This window comes from Megalops cyprinoides, chromosome 4 (genome assembly GCF_013368585.1).
Source record: "Megalops cyprinoides isolate fMegCyp1 chromosome 4, fMegCyp1.pri, whole genome shotgun sequence".
Taxonomy (NCBI): Eukaryota; Metazoa; Chordata; class Actinopteri; order Elopiformes; family Megalopidae; genus Megalops; species Megalops cyprinoides.
Window position 1 is genome coordinate 15,654,506 of NC_050586.1, and position 21,055 is coordinate 15,675,560.

At 46.0% G+C, this 21,055-nt stretch overlaps 2 protein-coding genes across 3 annotated transcripts in view; both read right to left on the reverse strand.

The window, feature by feature from the left end:
* Positions 1 to 434, reverse strand: part of si:ch211-106a19.1 (uncharacterized protein LOC561797 homolog) — a 71,381-nt gene extending 70,947 nt beyond the window's left edge. For both annotated transcript variants that reach the window (XM_036528081.1, XM_036528079.1), the window contains exon 1: positions 54 to 434. In XM_036528081.1, the coding sequence (XP_036383974.1) occupies positions 54 to 316 (263 nt within the window). In that variant the 5' untranslated portion in view covers positions 317 to 434. The remainder of the gene's footprint in view (positions 1 to 53) is intronic.
* Positions 435 to 1,734: 1,300 nt separating this feature from the next.
* rasl10a (RAS-like, family 10, member A) lies at positions 1,735 to 20,365 on the reverse strand. The gene is made up of 3 exons (XM_036528089.1): positions 20,016 to 20,365; positions 7,917 to 8,041; positions 1,735 to 4,661 (listed from the first exon to the last, which is right to left on the reverse strand). Exons 1-3 carry the CDS (start codon positions 20,229 to 20,231, stop codon positions 4,391 to 4,393), a joined length of 612 nt encoding a protein of 203 aa, XP_036383982.1. The 5' UTR covers positions 20,232 to 20,365; the 3' UTR covers positions 1,735 to 4,390.
* Between the last annotated feature and the right edge of the window lie 690 nt (positions 20,366 to 21,055).

A 21,055-nucleotide genomic window follows, 5' to 3' on the forward strand; every position in this document is an offset into this window, starting at 1 on the left:
ATATGCAAAACATAGTTATCAAGCCCATTTTCCCCAACACACCATCAATTTACCTGTAATATGACAGCAGGCCGTTGCTGAGGACGAACCATCGGCGCTGGTACCCTTTCAGATAGTTAGTCCATTTAAATAGCCAGCCTTTGTAAGTGTCCGACCCCGGAGCTGGGGCCCCGGCAGTCGTGGATGCCGAGCCCTTACCCTGGTCGCTCATCCTCCGCTCCGCTGCAGGTTGAGGTTTACAAGACAAACAGGGCACCGCGGTGAGGAATGACACTATCCCGCTGGAGCCGCCACAGGGAGCGGCTGCTTTCCCCATACACTTACCGCCGATAAGCTGGGGAAGCTTGGCGGGGGAGGGTCCCGACTGGAGAGAGAGAGGGTGAAAAAATACTAGACGCCCCCTTCACATGACGCTGGAAACTAGAGGAAGGATGAAAACCGATGCGACTGGAGAAACACACTATCATGTGACGTAGCTATCAAGAATTCCTGAAACATCAGGCAACACGTGACGCACGGTGTTGCTCTGCGCGATTCAAACCCGCGATGTTAGTGGAATTTACATTTTGTTCTCCGCTGCTTTAGTCGCTGTTAATTATACAGCAGGGATCAAACATTCTGCGGGTTCTCAATTTACACTTTGGATGGGAATAATGGACAATAATGCGCCAGGGGCACGCAATTTTTTAATTTTAGCATTAGTTACAGTTGTTCTTCGCCGTAAATAGATACCCCACATAAGCAGTCAGTTACAGCTACGTCAGCCCAATGCTGCTGAAACAACATAACTAAATATAATGGGAACGTTTTCTGTGAACGGTTCTTTTGGTGTTGAGCAAAAATCGTGACAGGTTGTGTAAATGAAGGGCAAAAGTGTTGTCCTCTATCATTGGAACCTGTTCGTACTCACAGAAAGATAAGAGCAAGACAATCAAGTAATATTTTAAATAGGTGCTTTACTTGCATGGGTAGATATAGCACAGTACTACCAGAACAGTACAACAAATATGACGTCATTACCTCAGTTATTGACTTTAGTTCTATAACGCAAATATAAAAACGGGCAATTTCGTGGGTAACAGCGTCCTTCTGTTGAAATAATTAGTCGTGTGTAATGCCATGTTTTGGTCGCAGGATGGCGTCCAAATTCCTCTGAGATCAGACCCAGGGCAACTTTTACTGAGCCTCCACATGCTCGTCGGTAGAACTCAACAAATTATCGGAGTAAGTGGTTCTTTGAGCTGCATGATTTTTCTACGAGAAGAATTAAAAACGGCGGAGGAAAGGTGGGGGATAGCTTCACTGGGAGGTTTGGCAGACATCCCCACTTCGGCAATTGGGAGCCAGCCATCAATGCAACCCTAACTTAACTGATAGAACTATCTGTGGGCATCCACCTGTTATGTATCACAACAGGGCGGAGTACAGAATCTCATGGGTCCACTGACCTAATGTTACCTGTGGAGAATTTCACAAGCAGTTCTCAACCAGGTTCAGGCACAAAAAGCAGTTTTCATGCATGTTTAAATTCATTCCTCTGTCATTTTCCCACCTCAATAATGAAAGGAAAAGGCAAGGTAGGAAGAAATATATCTAACAGTGTGCAGCATGTGAAAATAATTTAAAAGGAGGCACCACAAAACTACCTTCTTGATATGTCCAACATTTTATTCATCTGTTCATTGTCAAAATAGGCCACTGACAACCGTTAAACATAAAAATAAATAACAGCAAAAAACAACATTTGTAACAATGTTCTCAGATTAGAAAAAGAGTAGCCCTTTAAGTTGTAACATGACACACACAGATAACACCCCCTCTCCCCCGCCCCCTCTGCCCAAATTGAATGGCAGATGACGATATTCTATTAACACTCTATAAACAGTCATTGTGCAGTTTGCACTCATTCCACTGAGGGTGCAGGCCCCAGCTCCATGCTCAATGAGTGATAACTCTCAAATGCAGTTTCAATGCTACAGTTATATAGTTTCTTGATATGCTACAAAAAACAACAGCATTTCCAACAGCGACCCATACACATTGATTTGATTTAAAAGACAATTCTTTAGTGCACGCTGAAGTTTTGAATGGATTTGTGCCTTTTAAATTTTCAGTATCAACTAGAAGACCAAACACCAGACTGGGGGATTTCTTTGTACATTTACCCCTCAGAGTTTGACAGATTTCCTCTCAAGCCCAGGGGGAAGGGCAGTTTGGCTGACTATTGCTGCAGTCTCTTGACCTGACATATTAAACAATACACAAATGTGTACCGGCGTTTGTGGAGTCTACACATTAGCGCCACCTTGTGGCTAAGACTCACACCGTTTTGCTGTTTTGACATGCCTGAGCTCCTGCAGCTGTTGCCACTGCCTGTGCACAAGTGGACCCCAGGCCACACATCAGCACACCACTGCTACAGTTTTAATCCCCGACACCTTCACATGCTCAGCAGAGCAGACAAAAGCATGCATATCAACATCAAACACTGTTTTCCACTGTTCCACACATACTCTTTTATTCACTACATACATTTTGGGAAAATATCTTGAAAGAAAAAGGGAGACAGACTGCTTCTTTCTAACACGTGCTATCTATATGCTGTCTATATACCATTTTGATGTCACTTTGATTCAAGCCCATTATTATAGAGCCATTTTAAAGCCAAGATTGTGTGCTTTCGAGTTACATGCTGTGTGTGTTGTATGTAGAGTATATTTTGTGTTGTGAATCATGTGTAATGCATAATGCATGCATTTTGTGCATGTGCTGTGAGTTTTATCCTGCATAGTGCGAGTGTGTGTGTGTGTGTGTGTGTGTGTGTGTGTGTGTGTGTGAGGCTTGGGGGTGGGGGTCTGATGAGAACAGAAGCAGCTGTTACAGCGCTGACGCTCCTGCAGGTTCCTGGCTCCATAATTGCAGAACATCTGCACCCGTCTACATCAGACCGCTGTAGGCTCCCTCTTCCACCCCCCCCCGTGTTATCAATCACGCTAACATTCTACAACCAGACCCTCGCATTACTGTCACCGCTCAAAGATTGCTCCTTTGTTCTTTCCCCACCTGTGGTCCTATCAGCAACGCCTCGGCCCGCGGCCTCCGCAGCTCTCTGCGAGCTCGACAAGTTCAATTAGAGCCAAATAATTCATCAAAACACCTTCAACACAAGAAGAGTAAAAAGGAAGCAGAGATTTAGACTCTCGGCTGCCTCGCTCCCCTGCCATTCCGCCCACTTCTCCTAGATGTGCCCACACCAGAGTAGTGCTGATCCACATATCCATACTCTACTGACGGGCAAACGCAGTCCCACACCAGCCATCCAGTTGCCAGGATACAGCACCTACCAGAGCGGCTAAGCTAATTGCCAGTGCACACCCCCTTTTCCTTTTTCCCCAAAGTGCCCCTATGACCTTTCCTGTCTTTTGATTTTTTTTTTAAGTTGTTTTTAAGAGTCACAGGACACTCAGCTATGTTTGTGTGAGTCTCCTTCAAGGACCTGTTTGATTGCAAAAGGAAGACTTTTGAAAAATCCTGTGATTATTGTTGCAGCTCCCTCTGCACCACCCTCCCCCTTGGGTTAATGCTGCAAAGATATCATTCTAAGAAAGATGCTCAGATCGAGTGAGGGAGCACTGATGAGTGGGGTGATAAACTTTCCGGCTGAACGAAGGATGAAATGTCATTCTTTCTGAAAATCCCATGCGACAGTGCACTGTGAGGCAAATGCCAAGACATAAGCCAACAATTATGTTAAAGTCATTAACACTAATAACAGCAATCATGAACTGAAAAATCAATCATTGTGTCTGATGAAAAACGCATGCAGTGTTTCATATGTCCTGATTCTGTGCTTCCCACCAGGCTGCTTCCCACTTGCTAAATCCTGCTCCATTAAAGCCACAACCCATCAGTGGCTGTTGCTTAGTAACCAGGCCCCAAGGGGGCCCCGGCGTGGACCGCTAGGAACGACACCTGGGGAAGACAGGTGCGCACCGTGTCCAGGTAGCATGCAACAGGAGGACGAGGGCACGCAACAGCTGCCAGACAAAGGGGTCTTCACTTTTCCCTGGCTCAAACGGACAAGGAGAAAAGGAAGAAAAGAAGAGAAATGCCCTCCTGGTCCTCCTGGCAGTCAGGGAGATTAGGCCCTGGGGAGAGCAGAGAGAGTGCAGCGAAGTAACAGAGCATCTGTCTGAAGCAGAGCAAGGTGGGAATCCTGACACACAGCCTCAGATATATTACATCACAATCGGATAGTCCAATCAGAAGGAGGCCTCGGCGTGTTTTCCAGTGTTCATGATTGACGATGCCACCCTGTGGCAGGGTGGAGAGGGGGCCACACAGGGGCACGTGACCCTGCTTTGGGGGGGAGTGGTGAAGTGGTGTGAGGTCACATTACAGAGCAGCGGTTGCGCTGCAGCGCCCCCTGCAGGCGGATGGAGGCGTGGTTCTGGCGCAGGCCCCTGGTCACAGCGATGCCCAGCAGCTCCTTGAACAGGAGGGTGACGTGCCAGTTGAACTTGGCCGAGCACTCCACGTAGCCGCACTTCCACGTCTTCTTCACCAGCACCGAGACGGCGCGGCGGGGCGTGAAGCGCTGCCTCTGCAGGTCTCGCTTGCTGCCCACCACCAGGATGGGGACCTCATGGCTGCTGCCCTCCCTGAAAGAGGAAAGACAGGAAGCAAGAGGAAGGAAAAGGAGAGGAGGTGGAGGAGGGAGCCCAGGGAAACAGGACTACAGCGCTATACATATGCCATTTCAGCCTTCTTTTCAAAAATGAACACCACTTTCAAATGTTATGGATGTTTGGAGGTGGCATAAGATGAGACATACATGGCCTCACTGAGTACATTATACATAGCCTGCCCCTCAGTTTGCCACCACCACAGTGACACCCAATGCTAGCACATGATGGGAGGGACTTATGATTGGCATACCAGGGAATAATTTAGTTCGATGTTACTCTGGTTAACTACTAGTGTTACTATCACCATTATAGTTTTTTTTTTGTTAATTATCATTATTTTTGTATACAATTCAATCATTTTTTTAATTGCATTTGTTTTATTCTTTCACATCGTGCTGGCAAAGAACCTTTGCAACTGAAAAAAAAAAATTAAATTGATATCGAGTGAAGGAGAGAGATCCACCTATCCACTATAGCAGTGTCTATACCTGAGGCAAGCCGCGGGCATTTCTACAGTAAATTGACTGTGTGCCAGCTAATGTTGCTGTCTGTAAGAAACACCTCCCTTGTATGTGTAGCTGTGATCACAAGGCGCAGGGCAGCAAGGTGCGATTCGCAGACACTGAAAAATTTGGGATCGCTGTATTACAATTACCTACAACTGACTTTTCAGGCCCACAATTTCTTTTTGCCCCTGGTCTCATTATCTTCATCCATATGTCCACTGACCTTCATTAACTCTGGGTGTGCCGTTGTAATATGACCCAATATAGCAGTTTGCATTTCAACAGATGCTCACCTACTGCTCAGATGCTGCTGACCCCTTTAGTGTTGTATCACCTTTACCCGCCTGTATCGCATTCCTTGGTAAATACATGAGATTGCTTGGAAAATGTGTATTTGCTCAAAAGGGTGTCATTGCAGAACCTATCCTGATGCTTGTGACTTTGGTTGTCATTCTGGTTTTGGAGACGCTGCAAATCACTAAAGTTATTGCAGCAAACAATGCTGTTTATGAGCCAATCTGGGGTACAGAACAAGAGGTAAATGCCTGTCTACTTTCTGAGCTGTCAGTGAACAAGACCATGCTACCCCCCTAGGGCTTAGTGGTTAGTAATACACTCACACACACACACACACACACATAACCACACACACAACAAACAAGTCACTGCGATGACCCAGCACTCCACGCTGACACCTCCCGCGGCCCCGGTGCCTATTCCATAAAGGTCAACGGCATGATCAGAGGGACACCACCCGTGACACGCCAGATGTATCAGAGGCTCCCGCCTCTGCTTTTCACGCTGCAGTGTGTGTGCATGGACTGCATGCTGGCGGCTGCCTTGTTTGCCAAGCAAGAGAGGATGGATGACGACCGTAGGTCCCTTTAAAATTTCCATCTGTCTGGATTGAAAGTGAAGGGTAACCAGGTTTTATTGCATTGTGTTGGAGCTGATCAGTGAGTGCTGAGGCGACAAAGTGATGGATGATTCAGGCAGGGTGGCAAATGACAGTAATGCTATTATGAGAATGAGGAGAGGCCTTGATTCCCCGTAGCATTTCACTTCAGATGCCCTGAGCAACACACACAGAAACAAGGCTGCTAGGGTTCACAATACCAGGACATAAAGATACACAGCGTTGCAATTTGAGTTAGATTCAAACATGCACGCACAGACAGATTATCTTTCTCTCTCAGTCACAGACCCACAGACAAAGACCCTTACACATGAGCACAATACACAAAGAAGAGGATACACACATATTTGCCACTAAAAACACTTGCGCACACACACATATACACACTGATTTTGTTCCATGCTGTCAGCACCTTGCTGTTCACACGCATCAAGCCATGTTCTAATGGATGATAAACACTGTTTATTCGCCATGCACACATACACATATTCACAGATTACATATTGTCACACACACACACACACACACACACAGACACACTCACATTCACACACTGTCACAATGTTTTCTGCACAGAATACATAAAGAGAAAACCGAGGGGGAGCCGTGATGCTGTCAAGCCCTCAGCACATCAAAGGCTGCAGTGGGCTTTGGGGCTTCGGGTAAACAAACAGGAGGGCAACAGGCAGAGCTGGGGAGCCGGAGCAGAGGGAGCTCCAAGAGGCATCCGCATAAAGCCGAAAAGCCCAGGGTCACAGAGGCCTCTCTTCCAGGGCCCTAGCTCCACCAGAGCACACAAACATGAATAACCTTCGTCTGGAAGTCACTCTCATGCCTGTTATTTGCCAGACACTCCCCTTTCGCCTCCCTCTGAACTTCATTTCGTCTGCTCTGAATAATTAATGCCTTGCCATGGACTATAAACAGCCATCGACATTACTGCCCACTTGAAATGGTGCCTTTGGGAAAAGTCACTGAACTGGTGGCATTCAAGCTGACTTCCATTACATTAAGGCGAGCAACGGCATATGTGGAATTGCACTTGTACTAACTGATGAAATTCACACTGCTTGGCAAAGATGTAAGCCTTGTTGGAAATGAGTAAATAAGTGGCACTTAGATTTTCTGATGTGCTACCTCGATTGCATGGACACACCCCGCCTCTGTTTCCCAAATCAATATGCAAACTTATGCAAACAGGTCCCCCAGAATGTCAGGAGATTTTCACATCATAATGTGATGATGTTGCCATTCTGTCAACACTGGCTTTAAATGTCACCTCATTACTGAATTCCCATTCTGTGAAATGGGTGTGTCCTCGGGTCACAAAGTGATTACCCTGTGCTGGGGAGATTTGTGAGGAGCGCAGGGGAGTGTAGCTGGTGCCCATTCTTCCACAGTATTAATTTTTGACAGCATAGTTTAAACCAGAGAGCTTGAAACATTTCATCATTGCCAGCTGTTCAAAAGTTTCGCCTGCTGGAACAAGCTTCCTCTTAACTGTCTGAGGGCCCTTGATTTACCTAGAAATAATGTCATTGCTCATCTGAGGCACAAAACTGGCTGTTCAAGTAGTAGAGGATTCAGAAGGCAAGAGGAGGAGTAATGAACATATGCCTTATAAGAGCAATTCACACGAGACAAGACTCCAGGCAAATTTCAGTTTCAGCCATTCCCAGTCTACTGATCTGAGAACTGTCCTGAACAGTGCTGGGAGGCTGTGCGGGACTGTGTGATGTCACACTAAACTGTTCTGTAGGTTGAACTGTTCTGTGGCGCACTGTAGTGTGCTGTGCTGCACTGTACCTGTGCTCCACGATCTGCTGGCGGATCATCTTCACGTACTCAAAGCTCTCCACACAGCAGATGTCGTACACCAAGATGTAGGCATTAGCGTTGCGTACCCCTCGACAGCGCAGGTCCATCCACTCCTGTAAGGGGCGGGGAGCACACACTAAACACACAGCCTTTCAGTAAAATCAGCAGAAACAGCACAAAATGCTGAGATGAGGCGGAGGAAAAAAAAAAAGCTGCACATAAAATTTCCTAATGACTACACAGATGTTAGAAACGGAGACATCTACCAATCGTTCTGCATCGAAAGATTGTTGCACAATTTTCCTTTCTCCCTTGACCCCCCTGCCTCCCCCTCCACAATTACACATAACCATATGCTGCATTCACTCTGACTTATACATATCGGTTAGGCATATTTTTGTGTTCTGATGCTTGGCTCTATATGGGTGCAAAGTCAACATCTCAATCAGATGAATTGCTTCCTGGATAACTCATTTCTCTGAGACAGAGAAAATGACGGTTCAGTCTCAAATGTTCTTAGCTATATTAGGTCATATTCCGGAGCAAATAAATGTCTGCTCCCTGTTGTATATTGAAATTGAGAATGCTGTTGACAAAGTCAGACTGCTTTCACAGTCAATGTCCAGTCTAGACTGAGGCCAAATGCATTCTCATCCTTGGGCATAATTAACACAGTCTGTGTTGGAAGGGAATGAAGCAGGGCAGAAGGGTTTTTGCAGGGCCAGTTAGCAGAGTGGGTGAAAGTTCGTGTCATCCATCTCCTAACATGAGAAAATTAGTGTAAGACTTGGAACGGTGCAACATCGACCTCTTCTAAATGTAGAGAGAAACGCGGTGGGAGTAGAATTCTAATCACTTGCTGATAATAATTACAACCTGTTCCCAAATGGGAGCCATTTGACAGCGTACGGGAGCCATTTGCTTTGGCCATGACACAGTGACCCTGTATCCTCCATCTCTCTCCCTGTGCGGTGCTTTCTTTGACCTTGTGAGCTGCATGTATAAGTGGCGGCAGTGTGCTTAAGAGAGGGAGGGAGTGAGGGAGGGAGGGAGAGAGAGCGGAAAAATGGAGGATGACAACTGGTGCCCGTAGGAAAGATTAAAAACCTGCAGAGTGGAGGGAGTGACAAACAGGAGGTGTGAACAGTCCCCTGCAGGCACCCGTGAGTTTCTGGGTTTATAATGTTTCTGGTACATGCCCCAGAGAAATTTCATATATTTACTTAAAAGATTGATCAAACACCTGCCAAAAGCAAAGAGGGGACAGAGCTTTGCATTACACGCATGGATTATTTAAAATCACAAATCTTTCCATTAACATTTTAACCCACAAACAACAGGGCTGATATTGCAAGAGGTCTTGGGGTGGGAATTGAACTGCTGGTGGTATTTTCTAAACAGCCGCCGTCTACAAAAGCGCCAGGATTCTGCAGTCAACATGATCCTGCTGATGAGAGACAGGCAGGTGGGCAGCAACAGCTCAGAGTGGATGATCGGTGCGAGCTTTAACGACGATCACAATAATATATTCATTTCAACAAGAGGTAATGGCCTCCCTTCCATTTGGAGGTGTTTGCACTGCACTGTGTTTGTGTTACAAATGAGTTCTGGTGCGCGATAACGGAGTCTCGCACTTAGGAGAGGAGATAATGAGCTCAATCAACCAGCACGCCAAACCCAATGGCACTGGAATCATTAGAGACCAAGGTGGGGAACGACAGAGTGAGGAAGAAAGAGAGAGAGAGAGGGGGGGGGGATCCAGAGAGTGAGAAAGCATGGAGTGGGGAGACAGACAGGGCAAAAGATGGGGAAAAGGTTGGGCAAATAGAGCTTCTTTACCATGCTCCTATGGCTCTCTCTACCACCCCGCCCCCCCCCCCCCCCCCAACCTGATCCAATCTTCTCTTCCTGGGGGATTTCATGATTGATCGTTGGCATCAGGGCGGTTCATTCCTCTGCCATCCCTGTCTCTCTCATTCTTTTTTCTCGCTCTACCCCTCCCCACGCCCAGTCGGCCCTTGTTTCCCTGCTTGGTACCTATTCAGGCCCCGTATCTGGGGAGAATGAATCATATTGCAGCTGTCAGGCGTAATCTGGCAGGGTGTGCTTCTGCTGTGGACTGGGGTGGAGGGGGGCACCGGGATGAGTAACATCCCCATTGGAGGGCCACAGGTGGGGGCTGATGCCGCTGACAGCGTTGTATACACACACGGCCAGAACTAACGCTTTCTCAAGCACAGTTATACAGACATATAGTGTTCTACGTTCAGCAATATATATATATATATATTATATATATATCTGTTTAATAATTATTTAGAAAATGAATGTATCATACGGTCATATTCCCTCCAACTCCCTCCATTGATGCATTGGGCAGGCACTGGTTGCCAGCTGCGTTCCGAAAACACAAAGCTCTATGACCCACTGTGGCGCCTTAACAAAAGAGTGTGAGGAGATTATTTTGGAAGGTGTCAGCTCTTCTTCTACTTATTATTCTATCAGTTGTTCTTCTATTATATTCATGCCTCTTATTTTAAATGCTAAAATACATTTTCATAGCATCTCTCTAATGAAAGTAACTGCATATGTCAACTCCTGAGACTTGTATCACCAATGAGATGTCACATAAAAGAAGAAAAGAGTGCCAACAATAAATTTGAATTAGTAATTTGGTATGACAAATGGACCAAGCAGTACAAGCAGTACAGCTTGGCAGCCCTCCTTGGACCCAGGTAAGAAACTGCTTGGAAATGGATGCAGGAATATCCATGCCCAAGCAATTACTGTGTAACCAGGTTGAGCAGCAACACCACGGAGCTTCACAGGGGACCTGCTGAAATGAGATGTTACCGGAGACTGTGCCAAGCACTTGTAATCACACTGAATAATACAGAACCCTGGCACCAGGACACCAAGGAAAGAGTTTGTCTGGTACTTTCTTTTAAATGCTGCCCTTGTTTCATGTTGCCATAGTTATTTCCTGGTCTGCAGTTCCATCCTCTGCTGTTTTTCATCCTCCAATAGGAACACCGCTCTGCACCTTGACTCAGTGCTCGACTGTTGGGGGTGAGCGCAGAAAGGCACACAGTCACATTTGAATGCACCGGTATCTTCTGGGTGGCTAATTATAGCATGGTGCATTCTCATCTCATATCTCCTTGTCAACCAGGTCCTCTCTTCTTGGTGTGGAGGTGGGTGAGTCTCTGCGAAAAGAGACAGGAAAAACACAGCAGCTCGACAGCGAGTCCGCCTCCTCTTCATGACTCCAAGGGGGGAGGGGGCAAGACCAACCTGGCCCTGTTTGGAGGAGGGAGCCGATACCATTTCAGCAGAGCAGAGGTGTCACACCTTGCCCCAGAAACCTTGTCAGAAATTAAAGGACAAGTGCAGGTGGTTGAACCTGATTAATATGCCTACTCAACCTCAAGCCAAAATAGGTTCAAAGGAAATTATCCAGATTGAGGCTCGTGGGCAGTGTGTAGGCCCGGGGACCGCTGCAGGTCTTGTCTTGCGAGGTGTGAACCAGCAAAAGGAAGGTATAATGGGTGTGCATTGGCCTCATTGGCCTGCTTGAGTGTTTTGGGAAAGCAGAGTACCTAAATGAAATCCTCCCTGTACAACTGAGTATTCCCCCTGGGCCACGGAGATCCACCCTCAAAAGAGAGTGAGACAGGCAATCAAAGGAGAGGCTTCCATTTCCATCCAAACACCCTGCTCTGCCCTTGTTTGCTCTCACGTCACGTGAGGATGCCAGATAAAATCGTAATGGCAAATTAACACCCGGGAATTACATTATCGCAAGAGGACAGGAAGGGTTGTGAGAATGCTGTGTGTTAACTGTCAGGCTCTCCCTAGAGCCCTTCCCTTTACAGCACATTGAGGGGTAAAAACTGCTGTAGCACTGGGTGTTAGAGGCATCTGAACACAGACTCAGGTGCATCCTAAAACACACGAAGAAGCTCTTATCAGCCCCCAGATTGTACATTAACACTACAGCGTGAAGCTGATTGCAGGTGTGTTGAAGTGTGTGCTGCGGGCGGGTCTGCCATGAGCCTCAGAGCCCTCCGGAACACGGAACATCTTACAACCTCCCCTCCGTGCCAAAGTGGCGCAGGTTTCCCTGACAACCCCACAGCTCTCTAGCTCTCTTCAATGACCCCAGAGAGAACAGCTACCAAAAGAACTTTCCATGGCGGGAGCACCCCGATCTGCTGGCGCAAGGCAATGAGGCTGCAGGTGAACAAGTGCCATTAATCCACTAAGGAAAAAAAACTCATTTGAGTATCTTCGACAGAGAAAGATGTTTCTGATGGTGTGTCTGATTTTAGAGAGGTCTAGATGACATGGTGAATGAAATTACCTTTGGAACACGGAAGAATGTCTGAGCAGATGTACTGTGGAGGAAAATATCACAGAAGAGTGTGCATGTGTGTGTGTGTGTGTGTGTGTTGCGGAGGGGAAGAAAGCCGAAGCTCTGTTTTATGAGGTCAGAGTCCCCCTGTAGCAACCCTGCAATCACACATGCACGCACGCACACACACACACACACACACACACACACACACACACGCAAAGCGCCCAGAAGCAATAAGACCACAAAGAGGAGGCAGATGATACAAATGATTGCGTTAAAGCCTTCTTAATTATCTGCAAACTTGGCAGAGCTGCTGCACATTCTTCTGGCTTTAATTACCCACTAGCAGGTTTGTTAGAGTGTTATTGTACAAGTGATTTGCTCTAATGCCTCAGTACGCAATTGCCTGACTGTGCCTCCACCTCAAACTGTGACAATCTACAGACCAGCCGTCACATGCATCTGATAGCTCAGCAAGCTCGAGGGACCAGGAGAGATTAAAGACAAGAACGAGAAAGAGAAGTGGGAAGAAAAAGAGGCCTTGGAAGAGAAATAAACAAGGGTGGAAAAATATGGTGATGAGAAAGATAGCGACAATGGTGATATTTACGCAAGAGCCACGATGATACAGATGCAGCAAAAAAAACAGGATCTGATCCACTGTCAGACTGAATTCCATCTGCCACAGCACATTGATGACAAACTGCAACAGACACTCCAGAAATCCAAACGGCACGCATTGTGTACCAAGGGCAATTGTAGTCAGAGGAGATAGCAAGGAAGGAGAGGATGACTGGAATAGGACACTTCATTGCCCCCAAGAAGAAAATCAATCCAGTGACATTCACAAAATGGTATAAGACAATGATGACAAACATGGTAACACCTTAAAGGGTACATAGTGTTCAATAATACTATAGTACCACACACTCTTGGTAATACTGTGCTTTACTGATGTGATAGATGGTTTGAAAAGCTTTGGTTCACAGCGAGGAGCAGTTTTATCACTTACCAACTGACATCACAAAGCTCACTCATCAAAAGCACAAAGCTAACTGCTCAGCATTCTCATTTGAGCAACTTCATGAATCTTTAAGGTAACATCGCTGGGGCATTACAGTCCCTTTAAGCATGTTTTTTTCAAAGGGGTCAGCGCTCATCTGAATTGCTCTCTAATTTCCCTAGTTCAGCAGGAATGCACTCTATTCTAATTCAATATATCCCAGCGCAACCTCTCATTTGGATTCCTCTTCTTCGGGGGTTGTGTTCCCCCGGTGACCCAGCACTCCCGAGCTGCTCCTGCCGTTACACAACCTGGCCGCGGCTTAACACACTCATTAAATCTGGAGCGAGAGGAACCCTCTGTGAAATAGTATTCCATTTCCTCCCTCCTTTCAACCCGCGGAATTGTCAGCCCATGTGACTATGATTCCTTTGAGGGGAAAAAAACATTTGTATTAGATCTTTTCCCATTACTTTCCTAGTGGCTTTATTAAAGCTACATGTACCCTGCCTTGCCTGGATTATCACATTCCCAGCAAAGACGAGGAGGCATTTTCATGCTGTGGCTAAATGGTGATGTTGTAACAACATTTAAGGCAATGTCCAAACACTTCATGGGATTAGCGGGCTCTCGTGGCAGGGGAAATTAGGATGGCTGTGAACTCTCCATGCTTTCCATTCTCTGCAATCAGGAGCCCTGACATACAGTCAAATACACAGGAGTGTACACAAATAGACACGTGCATACACACTTACACGCACGCACACACACACACACACACACACACAGAGCTGTACTATATACACACACACGCGTGCAGGCATGCAGGCACAAACGTGCCCACACACTTATACAGACACGTACGGGCATGTGCACACACATACAAACACAAACACAAAAACATGCAAACACACACACACCCACGCTGACCCACATGCGCACACAAGCAAACACACACATAGACATGTATGCAAGCACATATGCCCGCACACGCACTTGCAGACACGTATGCGCATGTGCGCACACACACATATACATACAGACACAAACATATAAAAATGCACACACATCACACACACACACACACACACATAGATACACGCGTACATACTACACATACAGACACGCATGCACATGCACACGAGCACACACGCAGGCGGCTCCGCTGACTCTATTCCGTGCTGTCAGCACCCTGCTGTTAACACGCATCGGGCCGCTCTCTAATGGGGGTTAAGCGCTGTTTCGTTGCCGTGAGCGAGCTTGATCTGATCGCTTTCGCCGAAGAGCCCTGCGATGAATGACAACCACAAACGGCCAGCGCTGGCTCCACAGCGTCTGCCTCACGTGCGCGGCAGCCCTTTCGTTTTTTGCCCTCCAGATGCCATCACGGTGAGCGTGAGTTCGCCTCACGAATCCTCTTTCATTTCACGGCAGCTCTGCAGCTTCAGTCTTGCTGCAGCGAGTCGATGGGTCTGTACCACCTGTGATCTTTCCCCATGCAGAGGTAAAAAAAAAGCAGGGCTGCCCCTTGGAGCATCCTCAGGAAATGCAGGAATAAAATTTTAAGGAATCTGTTCTAGATTTCTCAACAACATAAGACAGCTTAGGCATGATAAGTGAAATTCCATAGCAACCATATCTATATCTAAAGAGCACAGCAAAAAAAACAAAAAAAAAAAAACTCCAGGGCTCCATGACCTTCCTACAGATCTCTCTGGGCTTCTACCTCTTCTTCAACGCTCCTTCATTCTTGAATAGCAAGAACTTTTGTGTACTTTGATCTTCTCTGTTTCTGTGGGTCTTTTTTAAATGACACTGTTTTGCTGCATTTCAAACAAGAAAGACACTCAAGTCTGGAAACTACTGGCAGTATCTGCAATATATTTTTTTCACCACAATTCATTCCTGTTCCCGTGACCTTGCAGACACTTACCGTCAGAGACTCTAATAGCAGCTCGAGGAGGCTACAGTGAAGGAGGGTTCGCATGCTGACATAAGGTCAAGAGAGACGTGCTGCTCATGTTTTGCTGACACCGCCGCACGGAGGGAACCCTGCTCACTGAAGCGCTTCCACTCCGAGGCTGGTTAAGCGAGAGGATACAGGAGGGCAGCATGGCGCTGAGAGCTGAGAGATAGCGGACCGGGAGGCTGCGGAGCAGAGGGGAGAGTGCAAAGAGGACGCAGAGATGCTTGGGCACCCCTCCCCCCCCCCATCGCTCACTCCCGAATGCGCCGCGCCGTCACAGCCCACCGGCGGCCCGGGGGGCAAGTAAAAGGCAGTGATTGATACTGCGTCTCGGCTCAGGATCAAAGTGGACTCTCGTTTCTGCACGGGGTCAGTAACTCTCGCCTCTGCGAAATGAGACGGGGGGAGCACCTGCGCTCCTGCCTTTCTTGTGAGAGCCAGCGGTTTCAGTCTGGCCAGGCTCCACTGCTATTCATCCTGAGTGGGGCGCAGTTGGAGTGTGCACACACACAGACACGCACACACAGTGCAACACTTATTGTGATTTCAATAGCTGTACAGAACACCAAAAAAGAGTACCTGGAGAGCTTTTGCAACCGTTTCCTGGTGGTTATAAATCAAAAGATCAGTCACTGGAGTAGCCCCACACTGCTCTGCTCTGAATTACAATGACTGGGTACACATCAGGATTGCTGCAGACTGTGAATGAAGTTTCACTGGACATTCCACTTTGTGTTTTTTTGTATGCCTTTCCTCCCGTTATGCAACCCCATTTTTTGAAAGGCCAACTGTACACTAGGCTTGGATCACAACAGCAACCTCTGAACTCAGGCCGGAGCACTGAGGCAGGATAAATGCTATCCTCAGACACAGTTGCACACAGCCAATGTCCGATTCTCACACTACAAGTCAGACAGTGCACTACAACAGATTGGGTACGCACTAGAGGATAGGTGCTATTCCAATGACTTCATCTGAGCAGCTCGCAGATACCTGACAAGTCACAGGGTACCCAAGAGCAATGAGAGGAGGAAACCCTGGCTGACCTACTCACCCCTATCCATTGTAGAATGAAGAGATTTTGATCTCCACTGTGGACTCCTGGCCATCATTGGCTAATGGTACAGCTGGGATCAAGCCTGGGTCATAGAGCTCAGCTTGTACTCAAGACAAGCGCCTTAACCACTGAGCTACTCAGGAGCCCCAGAAAAATATACTCTCTGTGCAGGGACTAATATTTTCTTAAAACAAGCAGGGTAATGAGGACTGCCCCATGGGGGGGGGTAAACATAACAACTAATCTACTAGAGCACCATACCAGGTTAAAAACAGGATGCCTACATTGGGCTGCACACTGAGGGTGTTTGCTGCTGCGTTGCCTGGTGGATTATCATTACCAGGACTGACAGATTGCTGCACAAGAAAAGAAGAACTTATGGTTGCCTGAGTCAGCTCACATTTGCAGACGATCAATAACACGCCGCATGCACTTTGCATCCACGCTCCACCCCAACCCTGACGACGGCAGCAGCAGTCCCACATGGAGGATGCTTGGAGGCCATCCACTGATGGCCGAGGAACTTGACAGCTATGTCAAGCCATATATATGAAGAAGCATCACCGAGAAAGAGAGAGAGGGAGAGAGAGAAAGAGATTTAAAAAACATTGATGGGAAGAAACACAAAATAGGCTTACTCAAGTCACAAGTCAGGTCTCCATGGCAACTGCTCCAAGGAGGGCCACGTCTTGGCTGAAGACCCCTCTGTCCCAGATTTACACTCAAAATCAATGGGGACTATTTATTTTGAAGATCTAAACAAGGCATCAGATTTATTTTTAATGAGTACACCAAAGGCTATACCACAGCTGTGGGAATACTATGTTGGCAAATATGGAGCAAAACCTTCCATAGATACAAGTGAAAATAACATGTAAGAGTAACATACAGTGCTGGCCAAAAGTATTGGCACCCCTGCAATTCTGTCAGATAATGCTCAATTTCTCCCAGAAAATGATTGCAATTACAAATGTTTTGGTAGTAATATCTTCATTTATTTTGCTTGCAATAAAAAAACACAAAAGAGAAAGAAAAAAAAGTCAAATCAAGTATCAATTTACACAAAACTCCAAAAATGGGCCGGACAAAAGTATTGGCACCCTTTGAAAAATCATGTGATGCTTCTCTAATTTGTGTAATTAACAGCACCTGTTACTTACCTGTGACACATAACAGGTGGTGGCAATCACTAAATCACACTTGCAGCCAGTTAAAATGGATTAAAGTTGACTCAACCTCTGTCCTGTGTCCTTGTGTGTACCACATTGAGTATGGAGAAAAGAAAGAAGACCAAAGAACTGTCTGAGGACTTGAGAAGCAAAACTGTGAGGAAGCATGGGCAATCTCAAGGCTACAAGTCCATCTCCAAAGACCTGAATGTTCCTGTGTCTACCGTGCGCAGTGTCATCAATAGGTTTAAAGCCCATGGCACTGTGGCTAACCTCCCTAGATGTGGACGGAAAAGAAAAATTGACGAGAGATTTCAACGAAAGATTGTGCGGATGGTGGATAAAGAACCTCGACTAACATCCAGACAAGTTCAAGCTGTCCTGCAGTCCGAGGGTACAACAGTGTCAACCCGTACTATCCGTCGGTGTCTGAATGAAAAGGGACTCTATGGTAGGATACCCAGGAAGACTCCACTTCTGACCCAGAGACATAAAAAAGCCAGGCTGGAGTTTGCTAAAACTTACCTGAGAAAGCCAAAAACATTTTGGAAGAATGTTCTCTGGTCAGATGAGACAAAAGTAGAGCTTTTTGGGAAAAGGCATCAACATAGAGTTTACAGGAAAAAAAACGAGGCCTTCAAAGAAAAGAACACGGTCCCCACAGTCAAACATGGCGGAGGTTCCCTGATGTTTTGGGGTTGCTTTGCTGCCTCTGGCACTGGACTGCTTGACCGTGTGCATGGCATTATGAAGTCTGAAGACTACCAACAAATTTTGCAGCGTAATGTAGGGCCCAGTGTGAGAAAGCTGGGTCTCCCTCAGAGGTCATGGGTCTTCCAGCAGGACAATGACCCAAAGCACACTTCAAAAAGCACTAGAAAATGGTTTGAGGGAAAGCACTGGAGACTTCTAAAGTGGCCAGCAATGAGTCCAGACCTGAATCCCATAGAACACTTGTGGAGAGATCTGAAAATGGCAGTTTGGAGAAGGCACCCTTCAAATCTCAGGGAGCTGGAGCAGTTTGCCAAAGAAGAATGGTCTAAAATTCCAGCAGAGCATTGTAAGAAACTCATTGATGGATACCGGAAGCGGTTGTTCGCAGTTATTTTGTCCAAAGGTTGTGCTACCAAGTATTAGGCTGAGGGTGCCAATACTTTTGTCCGGTCCATTTTTGGAGTTTTGTGTAAAATGATAATTGATTTAATTTTTTTTTCATTGTCTTTTGTGTTTTTTCATTGCAAGCAAAATAAATGAAGATATTACTACCAAAACATTTGTAATTGCAATCATTTTCTGGGAGAAATTGAGCATTATCTGACAGAATTGCAGGGGTGCCAATACTTTTGGCCAGCACTGTACAATCATATTACTGAATGTCATGGACATATCAGTGCAGGCAATGGGGTTCACAGACTTTATAAGACTCTTTAGTGTAGGTATGGAAGACCTGCTGCAGTTGGAAAAAAACATTCAAAAGGAAATCGATATGATAAGTAGCTTGTCACAGAAAATGAACAGTCTGCAGGACATCTCACTGATTCCAAATGTGAGATTTGTGGAGTCCCACTGCAACTGCTGCTTTAGCAACTCCAAAGCATAAACACAGTCGACCCATACATTCAAAGGCACCTAATCTTGCCTTAATCCAGTTCTAACATATGCCATAATCGATGCAATTTCTCACTATAAAATCCTGACACAGCTGAAAAAAATGTTTTTCAAAGATAATTGTGGAGAGAAAGCATTTAGTGGAAGAGGTTTCCTATTCAGTTTTCCCTCTACACCTGCTCCATTTCCTTTCACACTGTTAATAAAAAAAAACTTAAGGTTTTACACTTTCTAATACCCTGCTCTTAAAAGGCGATTTAACTTTATCTTTCAATATATTTCTCCAGTGAACGCCATTCAAAAAAATGTAACACTGTAATCCAAAACTACGTGGAAGAGATGAGATGCGGAATTTTTAAAATTAACTTTTAATGAAAACTGTTCGCATGTGTATTTTAAGCACGCGGCGCTTTAAGATTAATTTGCCACGACAGCCAGCTCATCTGGTTGCCACGAGTGATTTTATAGCGCAAAGAATGTTTGTGGGTTTCTTTTTACATCTATTATATAACACATTAGTCGACGAGTTCCCTGACTCACGAACCATTTTCTGTCCGTATTTTAACTGACACAGCTGCAAAGTGTTTCCTCCCTGTGAGAAAAATAAAGCTTCTGTATTATATTTTGTCTAGATCTTAATCCTCGGCTATGCAATGCAGTAGGTACGAAAAGAGAATTCATGAAACCTCGATTACAAATTGTAAGGAAGGAATGCACTGCAATGACTGGAGAAATCCTGTATTTACCATTCAAACAGGGCAGTAAAGAACTAAATCAAAACCTCCCCAGAGTCATAAGTCTTTGACAACAGTAGTGCGTGCACGGAGAGCGACAGAAGTTATGGAATCTGTTACTGTTGGTGAATGTTGGGCAAAATAAAACGTCAAAATAAAAAAATGACAGTGGTTTACTCTCAGAGATGCCTACCTGGCTCGAGCTGGCTGGGAAAGAGGAAATTGGCGGGACATCCAAAATCTTCAAGTCGTACATGCTTCCGTTCAGAATCACCGACGGCCTGTACACATACCTGGATCTGGTGGGAGTGTAAACCTCAGAAAAGTCATTATAGATAAACTGACGGATAATGGAAGTTTTCCCGACTCCCGGGGCACCAATCACGGCAATACTGAGCGTCTCGACCATTCCTGGAACATCAGCACCATGGATAGAGAAATCACAAGGATGCTAGAGGTCCGCTGTCCAGTAAATATAAAATCTTTAGCTTTTGCCGTTGTATCTAGGACATTTATTGTTTTGTTGAACAACAGCAGGAAATGCGCCAGCAGACAGCTATCGTCCCAAACACTCTACTTTCTTCGTAGCCGACAAAAAGGACCAATTGGTGAAATTCCACATAATGCAATATAACAAAAAAATGTTTCTTCAGGGCTGGTATCTTTTCATTTTCGTCTTGCAAGACGCAGTTTCGGGGGTTCGTGTTCTAAAGTCATTCCCAGTAAGACAAAACGGACATCCCCATATGTGTATTTCGTCAAACTAACGAATCAATCATTCGCATATCCAATACATCGATAGAGAAATGTTCGCAATGTCTGCGCATTCCATAGGGGAGAACGAGAAGCTGCGGTCGTCAATCTTTAGAAGAAAACCCCCCACTCCTTTCAATCCCTTGTCTCCTCTGAGGGAACACAAAGTCTGCCCCCGTGAATTCCACCTGGAAATCATATTAGGGTTTTAGTCCTGCTAATTTGATCGGTTCCATTCTTTTGTATTACTGTGATTGTTTTATTTTCTCAGTCAGCTCTCCGTGCACTTTGATGTATTCATCTCCCTCCGACTCACCAAGGACACCTGAGAGAGGTTCCTCGCGCTCGGCAAATCCCTGTGCGCACACCGGCACGCGATCCCAATACAAATAAATTCCCGTATGTCCAGAAGAGACCATTAGCGCTGCTGACGTTGACTCAAGGCGAGTCGCAATTTCCTGACTTGGGGATTTTGAACAC